Source organism: Stegostoma tigrinum, chromosome 24, assembly GCF_030684315.1.
Source record: "Stegostoma tigrinum isolate sSteTig4 chromosome 24, sSteTig4.hap1, whole genome shotgun sequence".
NCBI classification, from domain to species: domain Eukaryota; kingdom Metazoa; phylum Chordata; class Chondrichthyes; order Orectolobiformes; family Stegostomatidae; genus Stegostoma; species Stegostoma tigrinum.
Genome location: NC_081377.1, coordinates 30,037,535 through 30,053,839, shown reverse-complemented (window position 1 = coordinate 30,053,839; position 16,305 = coordinate 30,037,535). Strand labels below are relative to the sequence as shown.

Here is a 16,305-nt window from a genome sequence, read left to right as displayed (position 1 = left end):
TCATTTTTGAAGAAATTGAATTCAATGTTGAGATCTCAAGACTGCAGTGCACCTAAAATTGGGATTGCTGCTTGTTCTTACCTTGTACTTAATTGGAACATTGCAGCAGGTCCAGGTCAGAAATGTAACCATGAGAGCAAGTAGGCTTATTGAAATTGCAAGCAACTGGGGGGCTGGGGTCATTCCTACAAACAGAAATGTCCCATAAAACGGTCACTCAATCTACGTTTTGTTTTGCTAAAATATAGGAGATAGCTAATGTGAGCAGTAAATGTAATTGAAAGAAGTACAAGCAAAACACTGCTTCACCTGAAGGTGTGTTTGCGGCCTTGGACAGGGAGGAAGTGATGGGCAAATGTTCCACTTTCTGCAATTACACAGCAAGGTGCCATGATGGAGTGAGGGTGAATTAGAAGCGATGGAGTAGAAGGCTAGGGCATCACAGAGGGAATGGTTCCTGCGTAAGGCTGGCAGGGGGTGGGGAGGAACATGTATTTGGTGGTGGCACCCTGCTGGAGGTGGCACAAATGGCAAAGGATGATCCTTTGAATGTGAAGACTAGTGGAGTGGAAAGTAACAGCAAATAGAACTCTATTGTTGTTCTGGGAAGGAGTGGAAGGGTGAGGGCAGAAGTGTTAGAGATGGGTCAGACACTGCCCTGTCAATTACAGCAGGGGAGAATCCTTGATGGAGGAAAAGGACAGTCACATTGGAGGCAGCTTGGTGAAGGGGTCCTCATATGAACGGATGTGACAGAGTCAGGGAAACAGTTGGAATGGAATGGAATCCTTAGATGAAGTAGGGTCTGAGGACGTGTAGTCAACTGGGGGAACTGTGGTAATTGATCCATGTACAGCATGAGAATAAGTGGCTCATTTTCTTTATCTGACCAACCCCAGTCCACCAGATTAGGGTTTTGAGACAGATAATGACATCTCAACTGTTTCTCTGGCTCATCAGCTTCACATTTATGACTTAAAATTACCCCAAGAGATTTTCCTTTTCAATATGCTAGATACATATATCTATTTCAAACATGTGATTTTAGAAAGGCCTGTATTTTCCATTTTCTTTTCTGAGGTACCAAATGTTAAATAGAAAAAGATCAGGCTACCTTCCTCAGACTATGCTGCAATGCATCTAAAGTGCAATCTGATGACAAATATCATGTTCTATCTCCTGATGTCACGTTACATTACCAATTATGCAATCTATCTCCATTATTTTGCTCCAAGCTCTAGGTTAATTTACTGCATCTTCCTCAGAAATATGTGATGGGATTATGCAACACTAATGAATTAAGCGCTTTCTCAGGCCCTAGTTATACAGCATATTATTTTTGTGTAGAGGAACTGTTTTCTCAGTGACTAACATAATTTCTTCCCCCAATCACTGTCACTTCAAGGTCCTTGAAAAACAAATAGTAAATTATGATACCCAAAGAATATTAAAACTGCAAACTGGAAACATTATTTAGCTCACCAATGTTAATATAGCAAGTAGCTAACAAAAAGTGATTAGGTTATAACTATCTTAAATAATCAATTAAGGGAGGAATAGGGCCCTCTAGTGGTACAGTGGTAGCATCTCTACCACAGTTCAGAAGGGCTCAGGTTCAAGTCTCAAATGCTCCAGAGGTGTGTCGTGACATCGCTCAACAGTTTCATTAGGAAAATACGTTAAATAATAACTAAAAAATAAAAGGGGAATGGGTGGTGCTGGTGTGAGAAAAGTAGACGGAAGACTAAGTAGTACCTTACTGTCTTTGGACAAGGAGCACGCAGTGTCCATCAATACTCTTGATTCCTTTAGAGAGAAACGCGCTCTGCGGAGATTACAGTCTATTATTTCCTCTTCCAATTCCATTTAGTCCCACTGCTCTCTCCCTATCCCCATGCCACTCACTCTTATGTTAGAATTGCCCTTAACAGGCTTTGCTTGCAAATGTTCAATTGGTCTCATGGGTGTTTTCCTGGCTGTGAAAAGAAAAAGAGAAAATGGGAGGAAAGGAACCCTATTCACAAAAGGTGTCTTCATGAAAAAAGGTAAGACGGAGTAGTTAATAAAGTCTATTCACAAAGATTCCTTGGTTCTGTCTGATTAGCTGGCTTGGATCCATTTTGACAACCAAATCTCCCATGCACATTCTATGCCAATATGGACCATTCAAAGGTTAAATATAATCCATCCTACCCTGTCCCCTCACTCTACTTCCACAGCCCAGAAACAATCAATATGACGGCAGACTCTATCCCATTTACTTTTAAGTTCTTCCACTTTCAAGCGCAACTCGATACTTGTCTTTTCCTCAAGCCTCTATTATTTAGCTATGTTTGTTGCTTCAGAGTAGTTGGATCATCTCAATAAACCTTAACCTTGTATCTTACCAATCACAACTTCCTATCACTAAGTTACTAGCTGCCAAGCTGCTTCGCTAATAGGTACGGTACAGCAGTTTGTGCTACCTGTTGGCTAATCTCCCTGCTCAAGACTATCCTTGAATCTCATCTCAACTGGCGTGGTATTTGATAATCTTAGACCAGCCTCTGTGGGTTCCTGTGGCACAGCAGTAGTGTCTCCACCTCTGAACTAGGTCATCCAGGTTTACATCCCAGCTGCTCCAAAGGATCGTAACTACATCTCTGAACAGGTTGATTAGAAACTATCCGGACCAGCCACTTGGGACTTGGCACCGACTGTTTTGCATTAAAAAGGCAGGCTAGATCTCACGATCATGAATGGCTTTCAACTTCTTGCATCACCCTGATCATGTCCCCTTTCTAGTGTAGTCTTCCCAATGATGACTAATCAACAACAACTTATACAGCAATGTGAACACAGTAAAATCTTCCAAGATGCCATGCATGAGCATTATTGAAAAGAATTTGACCCGAAGCCACACAACAAGTTATTCGAGTATACAAACAATAGCTTTGGTTGAAAACAATAGATTTGAAGGAGCATCTCAGAGGAGGAGAGCATGGGAGAGGTGAAGTGGTTTCAGAAGGAAATCCAGAGCTTTGAGCTAAGGTAGCTGAGGGCACAGCCAACAATGATGAAATGATGAAAATTGAGATTTACAAGGACAAAATTGAAGATGGGGTCCGAAGAGCTCTATGGCCAGGAGAGGTTACAAAAAGAGTTGAAGCCATTGAGGAATCCTAAAACAAGTTTGGGAACTTTAATGCCAATAAATCACCATGTCTCATGGCAATGTTGATCAGTGATGAAGAGACTTGGTGCGAGTTAGGATATGAGCAGTAGTGTTTCAGATGAGATGAGCCTTATGCAGAGAGACAGAGGGTAATCAGGACAATATTGGAATAATTGAGCTGAGAGATGAGGGTCTATCCAGTAGGTGAGGTAATGGACTGGAAGTCAATGGTCTTGGTGATGTTGAGGATATTGTTATGATAAGCAGTAAACATTAACTGTCAATAATCAAATTACACATCTCATTTTAATCTCCATGACTTTTATGGACTAAACTGAAAGGGGGCAAATAATGACTTAAAATCGCTGCTGCTACCACCTGAATATAAACTGAGGCAAGTCCAAGGAACCCATATGGAATATAAGAAAACGCTTGCATTGAAATAACCATCCCATTCAAAGAAAGGGACCAAACAACTAAATCAGAATCAGGAATTCCGCATCCTGCTTAATTTATACTCACCCGACAAGTTCTCATACTGGGAAGGGAAAGGTTGCCTGTGAAATACTCAGTTTGCAAAGACAATAGGATAGAATCGAGAATATACAAACAAGTGATAATTTAGCAGCTTTCTTGGCAGAACGGAGAGGGAAGGTAAAGTGGATTCCTATCAACACAGGCTGGATGGCTTGCTGTTTCTCTGTTCCTCTGTGCCTCAGTTTCTCTCTCACATGAAACACCTAGTGAAAAAGCAAGATGGGAAAAAAGAACACAGAACTCCAGAATTCTGCAAATTTCACCACTGTTGGGGAAACAAGGCCACCACTGAAAAGCCATGGACTCTGGTTTCTCTTTCACATGCCAAAGATTTAAGAACTTTTTTAAAAACTTATTATCTGTTTAAACTTTCGTCAAAGATCTGTGGCTAGGGCTGTGGATGAGGTTGGTGACTTACTCGCCGAGCTGTTTTGTTTTTGCTCAGACGTTTCATCAGCATCCTAGGTGACATCATCAGTGGAGCCTCCAACAAAGCAATGTTATTCTACTCCACTTGGAATTTACACTGTGTGGTCCGTTCTGGCAAGTACTGTCATTTCCAGTTTGGATCTGTGTGGGTTTGTATATTGGATCTAACTCTATATGTTTGTTGATTGAAGTATGGGTGGAGAAACATGCCTCTAGGAATTCCTGTGCCTGTCTATGTTTGGCTTGGGCTATGATGGTTACCGTCTCCACCCACAATGCAATGAACAAACACACAGAATAGGATCCCATATACAAATCCAGACAGATCAAAACCGCAAATGATAACACTCACCATAACGGACCAGACCGTATAAATTCCAAACGGACTAGAGTAACATCACTTCATCGGAGGCTCCACTGATGACATCACCTAGCATGGTGATGAAACGTCTGTGAAAAAACAAGCCAGCTCGGTAAGCAAGTCAACAATCTCACTTATTAGAGATAATGGGGACTGCAGATGCTGGAGATTCCAAGCTAATAAAATGTGAGGCTGGACGAACACAGCAGGCCAAGCAGCATCTCAGGAGCACAAAAGCTGACGTTTCGGGCCTAGACCCTTCATCAGAGAGGGGGATGGGGAGAGGGAACTGGAATAAATAGGGAGAGAGGGGGAGGCGGACCGAGGATGGAGAGTAAAGAAGATAGGTGGAGAGAGTGTAGGTGGGGAGGTAGGGAGGGGATAGGTCAGTCCGGGGAAGACGGACAGGTCCCCCCGTTAGCTACTAACCTCATCCCACCTCCTTGACCTGTCTGTCTTCCCTGGACTGACCTATTCCCTCCCTACCTCCCCACCTACACTCTCTCCACCTATCTTCTTTACTCTCCATCTTCGGTCCGCCTCCCCCTCTCTCCCTATTTATTCCAGTTCCCTCCCCCCATCCCCCTCTCTGATGAAGGGTCTAGGCCCGAAACGTCAGCTTTTGTGCTCCTGAGATGCTGCTTGGCCTGCTGTGTTCGTCCAGCCTCACATTTTATTAGCTTGGAATCTCACTTATTATTTGTGTTTGACATGTTTTGGGGATTTTTCTTGGGGTGAGTAGGTAATGAAATGCCTCTTTCACCCAGGAAAACCCTGGAATTAGCTCCTTCATATTGATCTAGTTAATTCATTTCAATTGATGTGTCATAGCTGTGTGTTAAAGAGAAATAAACATAATCATTGTGAACAATGAATTCAGAATTGGAAATCAAACAAAAAAACCAAAATTGGAGAAGTTCAGTGGGTCTGGCGGCATCTGTGGAGTGAAATTAGAGTTAACGTTTCGGATCCAGTGACCCCTCCTCAGAACTGACCATTTCTGAGGAAAGATCCCTGCAACTGAAATGTCAATGCTGATTTCTCTCCACAGCTGCTGCCAGGCCTGCTGAGCTTTTCCTGCAATTTCTGTGTTTTTGTTTCTGATTTCCAGCACCTGCAGTTCTTTTGGGTTTTTATTCAGCTTTTTTCACAACAATTACATGTAAGTTTCCCTGAGCAGAGCAATTTCTGTTTATGCTCGTGAAAAAGCTGGTTCAGCTTTGGGCATAGGCTGTGGCAACTAGAGAAGAGGATTTTTGATGTGGTCAGAAACACCCTAGTCTTCTTAATATTTAATTAGAGAAGAACTGTCTGAGCGTTTATCTGGTTTACTGGTAATATCCCACACCAAGCAGACACCTGTAGAACAGCTCACACAACAAAAATATTTATTTTGTTGTTTCCATGTCAGATAGAAGTGACAAAGTAGCTCACTATTTCTTCACCATGCCTGACCTATATCAGTGTCATGATATATTCTCAATTACACCATACATTACATCTTTTCTTATCAGTCAACACATTATGTACAAATTTACACATCAAGACGACCTTGGAGTCAAAAAGCATCATCAGCAATCACATGACAAAGTAAGAGAAAGAAGATAATATGATTAGGAGATTCAGGTGAAACTAAGTGGTCACAATGCAGAAGTCATTGCAATGTACAGCAATTAAGGCAACTAGTAAAGATGTAATTAAAGAGAAGCTAAATAAATATATTAAGGGAGAAAAATTGATGGCTACACTGCCAGGCTTGGAGGAAGTAGGGAGGAAGGAGGCTAATATGATGAAACAAACAGTGGCCAGCTGACCAGATAGGCAAAAAGCCCTGTCTCTTAAGATTCTTTGCTTAAGATTCCATAATTTTTATTTAATAGTCATAAACCAACAGGCCTAACAATACAGTCAGTGGAAAATATCCTGGGATAACATACCTTGAAGTACATGATGCTCTGGATGGAATATTCCTTTGTACTCATGCATACATATGGGAAGCATATCTGCCACAGTTAATGGCAACTTCAAGAGATTGAGGGCTAATAATTTAGTGCAGATTCCTATGCTCTTGGGAAGGGGGTGGATACTTTCCTTCGTTTATTCATACTCACAAAATGGACATAGAAAGTAATGTTGGCATTTGTTGTCCAAACTTGGTCACACAGCTAGAGCAGGAACAATACTGAGCATAAAATAAAAACAAAGAACTGTGGATGTTGGAAATCTGAAACAGAAAGTGCTGGAGACACTCAGGTCTAGCAGCATCTGGAGAGACAAAAACAGCTAACAATCTATGTACAGTGACCCATCATCAGAACAATACAGAGCAAGTTTGAAGGCAATCTTTGTCGGCAATTAAGAACTAACATGTCAGCGTTGGAAGAGAGTGAAACACAGGTCACACAAGGGAATGACAGCAAGTTTCCCTCTCCTAAAGGATACACAACATAGGTTTTATAACATTGTGGCAACTTCATCACTCACAATTGACTGATGCCAGCGTTGTACTTCAGAGTTTTTAAAATGAAATTTGAAATGTTGAAACTGCCGTGGTGAAATCTGAACTTCCATTCTCACAAGGATTAGACCTGGCTTTTGGATTACCATTCAGGTAACATAGGGCGGAATCTTCTGCTTTCTCTAGTGACACGTCTGAAGGCAAGGACAGCATTTAATCATGTTGGGGTTGCGGTGGGGTGACCATTGCAGCTGCAGATTGAGAAAGTGCCTGACCAATGTGCCTGCCCTGTCACCAACTGAGATGCTTGAGTGGACAACTTATGACCACCAAAGGCCTTGTGCCCAAAACTGCTGGTACTAAACCAGCTGCAGGAAGGCTCTGCCACATGCATCACATGAGAAATTAATTATGATGGACTATTTGTCTTCTCTTGGGAGGGAATCTGTCAAAGTCTCACTCTCTGCCTGATTTAGCAAGCCAGCACTGAGAAAGGGAAAGCATACTGACAGCCACCTCCCTGACCTTGCTGTTGACTCTGTGCTCCTCTGGCAGCTTGAGGGACCATTTAGCTTGCTCCTGCCCCTAGTCCTAATACTCTGACTGAGCAAAATATTATGTGTCACACAAGTATGGTGTTCAATATAATGACTTTTATCCAATAAAAGTTGAGCGAGTAGCTGTAATCTTACAGTGCAAATCCATTTCTTGAGTTACAGATTCATTGTTCTCTCTCAAATTCTGTATTTGCTGGAAAACAGCCTTGGAAATTTGATTCTCTTGTTTATTTCTGATAAATGGATCTTGAGTGTACGGCAGAGTAACCAAGCTGAATGAACCAAGTGCTCTTAACAAAGGTCAGTCTGCCAATCTTCAACCTTTGCTCTGTTGTCAAACGTCCAACCTCTTCTCAGTTTGACAATTACAGGAAACCACTGTTATGCTTGTAATGAAAGCCTCAGCACATTTAATACTAGAACCAGGGCCAAAAAGCCAATTAATATACATTTAAGTTTCAGACTTTAGTCAATGTCAAGTTCCTTTATTATAACAAAACACTCATCAAAACATTAAGAGGATAGAGACATGGAGGAGTTACTTATTGCCCTTTGCCGGCATTGGCAAGTAATTTGGGTATTCAACACAAGTGGGTGAAGCTATGGTGGTATGTGTTGGGACATTACTGCTCACTAGCATTGACTTGACACAGAGGCACCGACACCCAGTTCCTAATCTGTCAACTGAGCCAAGGCTGACAAAAACAATATTATGCACAAAACTTTTTCCAAGGACAAAGAAGGATTGTTTGAAGAAAAATCAGTAACTAAAGTTGTCTCACTTACCTCCAATGTGGTCGATACAATCTTTTCTACAGAAGAAAAATATGCATCCCACAAAAATTGGGTGTGTTGTCGGAATGCCAGGATTTTGTCATTATCAATGGACCTGACTGTTGAGGGAACCTATAAAGTAAAATGGGAGAAGCTTTATTTCAACTTCTAAAATCAAGTACTGCTCAGAGACTGTTTCAAAAAACATTCACCTCCTACCATTTTTTTTTACAGGTAGGCCCCCCAAGTAAAGGTTAGACACCCATGTAGGGTGGCATGATGGTATATTGGTCAGCACTGCTGCCTTACAGTGCCAGAGACATGGGTTTGATTTCAGCCTCGGATGACGGTCTGAGTGGAGCTTGCTTCACTCTGTGTCTGTGTGAGTTTTTGCCTGCAGTACACAGATGTGCAGATTAGAGGGACTGGCCAGGCTAAATTGCCCTATAGTTTTGAGGGGTGTGCAGGCTAAGTGGGAAATGTAGGATTACGAGGATAGGGAGGGGGTTGAGTCTGGATGCGATGCTTATCAGAGGGTTGATGCAGTCTTGATGGGCCAAATGGCCTCTTTCCACACTGTAGAGATTCTAATAACCATCACTTTTTGCCACAGTGACAAGCTGAATCCAACTATTTGCCTTAATTCTAATGGACCAAAAATCTGTCTAGCCCCCTTAAGTAAACATAACAATTAGCGCACTTGCAGCCTTCTGACATACAAAAAATGGGCAATTCCTGGCAAGTACCAAATAAGCAAAATTTGGTTAAAGTACATTCAATTAAATTCATCCTAAATGTGCCAATTATTAACTATAAAAATCTCTATACGATCCGTGAAAAAGCTTCAGCTTGCGACAGAAAGCTGTCTTCTACTGAGATGATACCCCATTTAGGTTACCACCTTCTGTCCAAGGTTTCACCTGAAGGATGTAATTTTTTTTGAAAAGGCGCCCCTACTATCTCCTGCATTGGGAATGGTAACTAATGTAATTTCTGTGCACTGGGACTTGAAGTCATAGTCTTCTACCTCTGAAGCAAATGTACTACCTAGTGAGCCATAGCTAACACCATTAAAAGGTGGAGCTTATACACAAATTGGAACAGAAGTACAAAGAAGATCTCAGGGTTGTTCCTTAGCTTGTGTTATGTTAGCTAACCTCAGCTCAAGTACTGATGTAGACAGTTCAACTGACTTTATTGTCATCATTCAAGAGAAGGGAAAATTGGCAGGATTTCTACTCCTGATTGCTCAAGTGTCTCCTCCTGGAAGACATGTGAATGTTGGAGGAGAGAAGAGGATGACACTTGGGACCTTTAATCAGACAGTCCGTCTGCACTGAAAATATGAAGAATGGATAATTTGGACAGGCTCAAGTTGTTGGCTTTGGAAAGGTGGGGGAGAAATCCGTGAGCAAAGGGGAAGCAACAAAGAACAGTACTTTAACTGATAATAACTGGATTAAATCAATAACAATAAACAAGGATGGTAATGTTCAAACTGTCAGAGTGTGTGACTGAATAAAGAATGTGTGTACTGTTCTGTGAAATTGAGGATACTGAGGCTGACTGAATGATTCAACCCAATAGGCCTCCTTTTATTAACTCGTCTATCTTCAGTTCCTTGGTACAGGAAAGGTGTCCTTTCATTTATGAAGAGGTGCTGACTGGAACAAAATGTAGGAGCCAAGAACACACAGTATTTCAAACATACTTTACTAGGTGAAAACCTGAACAACTAGGGACATGGTGAGAAATGAGCAAGTGTGATGCAAGAACAGAACATAAGAATATTCTTAAGAGGAGCAGAAGGAGGCCATTCAGCCCCAGCATCCAATAAGGTTATGGCTGGTCTGCTCCTGGCCTCAACACCTCTTTTGCAACAGGTACTCATAAGCCTCAACTCCCTAATATTTCAAAAGCCTATCTTACCTTCACTTTAAAGGGCATTGGTGGCACGGCGGCTCAGCGGTTATCTCTGCTGACTCACTGCGCCAGGGGTCTATGTTCGATTACAACCTCAGACAACTGTGGAGTTTGCATGGGTTTCTGCCAGGTGCTCTGATTTCCTCAACAGTAAAAGAAATTTGCAGGGTAGGTGGATTAGCCAGACTAAACTGCTGAAAGTGTCCAGGAATGATTACGCTAGGTGGATTAGCCGTGGTAAATACGGTGTTAGGAGAGGGTAGGAGTCTGGGTGGGATGCTCTTCAGAGAGTCAGTGTGGATTCAATGGGGCTGAATGGCCTCTTTCTATATTGTACAAATTCTATGATTCTAAGTACATTAAATAATCTAGCCCTTGCAACTTTCTGGGGTAGAGAAATCCAGACATTCACTACCCTTAGAAGAAATTTCTTTGCATCTCAGTTTTAAATGGTTGTCCCCGTATTCTGTAACTCTGTCTCATGCTTCAAGATTCCCTCACTAGTGAAAATCTTTTTCTCAGCATCTATCTTGTCAAGGCCCTTCAGAATCTTGTATGAACCGATAACATCACCTCATACTCTTGCAAACTCCGATGAACAAAAAGCCAAACCTGTTCAGCTGTTCTTGATAAGGGAATCCCTTAATCTAAGGAATCAGCACAATTAATTTCATCTGAACTGCCTCTAATGTTGGTATATCCTTTCTTAAATGCAGGAGACCAAACTGTACAGTGTACTTGAGGTATGACCTCACTAATACCCTGTGCAGTTGTAACAAGACTGTCCTATCTGTAAACGTCAACTCCCCAGCAATAAGCCCAAAATTTAATTTGCTTTTTTAATTCTTTGATGCAACTACATGCTAAGATTTTATCTTTCATGCACAAGAACACACAGATCCTTCTGTCATGCACTTTTGTGGTGCCCATCTCCATTTAAATAATAGTCTATCATTTGTTTCTTCTTGTTGAAGTACATGACTTCACACTTTCCAACAATAACTTCCAACTTCCAGGTTTTTGCCTTCTCACTTGACCTACCAATATCCCCTTACAAACTTTTTATGTCCTCATCACATAACCTCCCATCTATTTTTATATCATCGATAAACTCGGATACTTTGCCCTCTTTACGTTCTCCAAGTCATTAATATGGGCTGTAGATAATTGAAGCCAAGGGACCAATCCTTGTGGCACTCCACTTGTTACATCTGAAAAAGATCATTTAATCCTGATTCTGTGCAGTCTATATTAACTGATCCTTAATCCATGCTAATATATCACCACCCAATACTATAAATTCTCATAATGTGTAATAACCCTTTAAGTGGCACCTTATCAAATGCATTCTACAAATCCACGTACACCATATCTACCAGTTCCCTATTATCATCTCTGCATGTTATAGCCTCAAAGAGCTGTAGCAAATTTGGCAAACATGATTCCATTTCACCAAACCATGCTTATGCTGTTTGACTGCATTATGCTTTAATAATTGTCCTGCTATTTCTTCCTTAATAATGGACTCTAGCATTTTGCCAATAATGGATGTCAGGACAACATTTTTTTTATTCACTCATGGGATGTAGGCATTACAGGCTGGCCAGCACTTATTGCCTGGTCCTCAATGCCCTTGAGAAGGTGGTGACAAGTTGACTTCTTGAACTGCTGCAGTCAATGCACACAACTGGCCTACAGACTCCGGCTTTCTGTCTCCTTTCCTCAAATGGGTCATCATACCAGCAGCTTTCTAATTTGCTAGAATGCTCCTGGAATCCAGTGATTTCAGGAATTTCCACAAATGCCTCCACTAATTCTGCAATGACTTCCTGTAAAACCTTTGGATTGATCAGGTTCTGGTGATTTCTCTGCCTTCAGGCCCATTCGCTTGTCAAATACTTTGTCTCATGTAATAGATACTGCTTCAAAACCTTTCCTCCTATTAGCACCTTCCTAATCTGTTATCTTTGGGATGTTTATGGTGTCCCCCACCACGAAGATTCATGCAATATACTCGTTTAAATGATCAGTCATTTCCCAGTTATGAATTCCCCAGTCCCATCCTCTAAGGATCCCACATTCTATTCAGCTACTCCCTTTCTTTTCAATACCTGTAAAAATTCTTGCTTTTTAAAAAAAGTTTCTTGCCAATTTACTCTCATAATCAATTTTCTCCCTCTTTATTAGCTTTTTAGTCATCTGTTGCAGGTTCCTAAAAAAATTCCCAATCCTCTGTCCTACCATTAGCTTTAGCCATTTTGTATGCCTTAGTTTTCGACTGGATACTCTCCTTGACTGCCTTTGTTAACTGCGATTGGTTCATCCTTTTTATCAAATCCTTTCTGACTGGAATAATTTTTGCTGAGGATTATGAAATATCTGCTTAAATGTCTAACATTGTGCATCTATTGGCCTTTCCCTTAACCTATTTTCCCAGCCCACTTTCGACGACTCTTTCTTCATTTTTCTGTAATTGCCCTTATTGAAGTGGAGGTTTGACAGCCAGGTTGCTCCCACTCAAACTGAACTTGAAATTCTACCATTCTGTGAAAGCTACCTCTTTGATGGATCCTAAACCATGAGATCTCTTATTAATCTTGCCTCATTATACATTGCTAGATGTAAAATAGCCTGTTCTCAGACTGTGCAATGTACTGCTCAAAGAAACAAATCTGATGCAATCTGCAAATTCCTCTTCCATGTTACCCTTGCCCATGTGATTGGTCCTGCTGATATGCTGGTTGAAATCACCCATCACAACTATACTTCTCTTTTTACTTGCATCATGGAAAAAGCAATGTAGGTGACTCACATGGCCAGGCTGACTCAAAACTGAAACACTGAAATGAATTTTTGTTCAACATTATTCCTAAGATGCAGATTGGGTACAAGTATGGAGTTGGGAGCTACGTCTACATGAATTTTATTGCTGAGTCCGTTTTGTAATTGCCTTACCTGGAGTAGGAGCCTCTCGTCACCCACCACCACAGCCTTGCTCCAGTCAATAACCTCGGAGAAGGGTAATTCCCAGCCATTACTGAGCAGAACTGGGATACAAGCAGCCTAGGATGAAGCAAAATAAAACACACTTAATTCGAGAACTTAATGTTGTTTGACACAGGTTATAATGAATTTTAAGCATTCTGTTTTAAGCACTCTCTGGAGTTGTTACTTGTGTTGCGACAAATTTACACAAGTACAATTGCCCTCTGGTATTTCAGCTGCCACTCTAGACAGTGATATCAATGTAGCATGCCATCAAAATGGCACTGCAAACAATCTCAATCTCATTAAACCTTCACACATATTCAATTCCTAGTAGTAGGTTATGGTAGAGACATTGGGAATGGAAACTATTTATTTCAGCCTCCCTTCCCTGCTTAAAAGGGTGCTGGGACCAATTGTTGCATCTTGGTTAAGATCAGTCAACTTAGCAGGGACTAGAATCTGGCCTCTCATACTAGGCAATGCATTTATCAATTGATGCTATGATGGGATGATCCTAGATCACCTGTAAAATCAATGCGACTTTCTCCAACCCCTTTTAAAAGCAGACCCTTAGCATTGGACACTTATCCAAATTGGACAGCCAATTGCCCTTATCTTCAAGGTGGTTTTAGTTCACATAGTAACAGGGATGTGTGCATGTCATTCAGGCTCATTGGCCTGTTAAAAGCACAACTGGCCAGTTACTTATATGTTTTTATAATAGTGGGTGGGTTGCTGGTTTAGGCAACTACTCAAATAACATTTAGTGGTGACCTTGTCATTTTGGAGGGGTGGGGGGAGGGTGCAGGAAAGTCGCTAGCCAATCACCCACCGTATGTGACTGCCCCTTCAGTAAAATGCCTGAAAATTCCAGCCTGATTTTAAAGAAATAGACTGTAAATTGCAAAGTAATTGTAGCACAAAAGTGACCGCAAAGGAAGAAAAACAGTCATCCACTGAGCTCATGGTTGACAGCACTGCTGGTGTGTCTTCCTTGAGCCCTTGCCTCTAAACACCCCACCCTCACATTCACTGCCATTGGTCACTGGACACACGCCCTCACATTGTCCCACAGCCAACTGGACGCAAAGAGACCCCTCATTATTGGATTGTATGATTCTTGACAGTCATTTTCACAGCCTTGCAACCTAAGCTCCAATATTTGTACAGCTAATAAACAGATGTATTCATAGAAAATTAAAAAGGTTCACAAATTGTTTGATGTTCCTGTGAAAATTTGGCCTGCGTAATTTTGCAGCAGCATCCAAGAGATTAAACCTTCATTTCTGAAATCCCCATGCCAATCCTGGATGATTGTCAACTCAAACTGAGCTGCTGTCAGACACCTGCCAACTCATGGTGTTTCAGAGATCTTGTTCACGGTTCATGTGCCCTAGAATTTAACTTCAAGTTTTACGAACTGAAGATTTATCTATAGAGAACGCAGGTACTGTTGAGAAACTGGTAAAAGTAACCCTGGAACAAAATACAATGAAACCAGCTTGAAGCCTATCACACTTAAAAGATTCAGACTATGTTGATTTCGAAGGTTTAGAGCTGGAAAGGTAAAATCATCACAAAGACTAGGTGGCCTAGTCTGGTTGGCTGTCTGACAGAAGGCAGAGAGTTGGGATAAAAGGCTCTTTTTCAGAATGGCAACCGGTGACGAGTGGTGTCCCGCAGGGTTCAGTGTTGGGGCAGCAGCTGTTCACCTTATACATTAATAATCTGGATGAAGGGACGGGGGGCATTCTGGCAAAGTTTGCCAATGATACAAAGATAGGTGGACAGGCTAGTACTGAGGAGGTGGGGAAGCTGCAGAAAGATTTAGACACTTTAAGAGAGTGGTCCAGGAAATGGCTGATGAAATTCAATGTGAGTAAATGTCAGGTTTTGCACTTTGGAAAAAAGAATACAGGCATGGACTATTTTCTAAATGGTGAGAAAATTCGCAAAGCAGAAGTACAAAGGGATCTGGGAGTGTTGGTCCAGGATTCTCTAAAGGTTAACTTGCAGGTAGAGTCCGTAATTAAGAAAGCAATTGTAATGTTGTCGTTTATCTCAAGAGGGTTGGAATATAAAAGCAGCAATGTGCTTCTGAGGCTTTATAAATCTCTAGTTAGGCTGAATTTAGAATACTGTGTCCAATTTTGGGCCCCACACCTCAGGAAGGACATACTAGCCCTAGAGCGGGTCCAGCGGAGATTCACACGGATGATCCCTGGAATGGTAGGTTTAACGTATGATGAACGGCTAAGGATCCTTGGATTGTACTCATTAGAGTTTAGAAGGTTGAGGGGAGATCTAATAGAAACTTACAATGTATGGTTTAGAAGGGGTGGACGCTGGGAAGTTGTTTCCGTTAGGCGGGGAGACTAGGACCCATGGGCACATTAGAGGGGGTAAATTTAAAACTGAAATGAGACGACATTTCTTCAGCCACAGAGTGGTGGGCCTGTGGAATTCATTGCCACGGAGTGCAGTGGAGGATTCCTTCAAGGCAGAGATTGTCAAATTCTTGATCTCAGAAGGAATCAAGGGCTACGGGGAGAGTGCAGGGAAGTGGAGTTGAAATGCCCATCAGCCATGATTTAAATGGCGGAGTGGATTTGATGGGCCAAATGGCCTTACTTCCACTCCTATGTCTTATGGCCTTATGGTCTTATTCATATTCCTATTGAAGAACTGGACACATGGCGCCAGCGTGTAAGGATTGTCCAAAGAAATGCTTTTACTTTGGGAGGTGTAACTAAATTAGTTTGGAAGTCTTTGGTAAACCCTGAAGGTTGCCAAAACATCAGATCAAAGAAAGAATTTTAAATGAAGGATACTTAATCCAAAGAACTTGGGGAGGACACCCTAGAGCATGCTACATTTTTGTGGAGATAGGCACATCTTAGAGAGGTTTACTGATTTCAGGTTATTGGGGTGCTTGCTGAGAGTTAGGTGCAGCTTGGATCTGGTGTGTGCAGTTTGTGGAAGACAGAAGATAGCCATTGTAAATGACAGTCAATAGGATGGACATTAAAAACAGATTAAAACACATTGGAATCTCACCATTTGCTGCATAGGAAGCAAAGAGCTTAATCTCAGTTTGAATTTCATTTGGAACAGAAGCTGGAAA

General features: G+C 41.6%; 1 protein-coding gene across 3 annotated transcripts in view; it reads right to left on the bottom strand.

The window, feature by feature from the left end:
• LOC125465138 (exostosin-1-like) overlaps window positions 1–16,305 on the bottom strand; it is a 246,936-nt gene that overhangs the window by 48,681 nt on the left and 181,950 nt on the right. For all 3 annotated transcript variants that reach the window (XM_048558302.1, XM_048558305.1, XM_048558301.2), the window contains exons 3-4: window positions 13,149–13,256; window positions 8,283–8,402 (exon numbers count right to left, since the gene is read on the bottom strand). In XM_048558302.1, coding sequence (XP_048414259.1) covers window positions 8,283–8,402; window positions 13,149–13,256 — 228 coding nt within the window. The remainder of the gene's footprint in view (window positions 1–8,282; window positions 8,403–13,148; window positions 13,257–16,305) is intronic.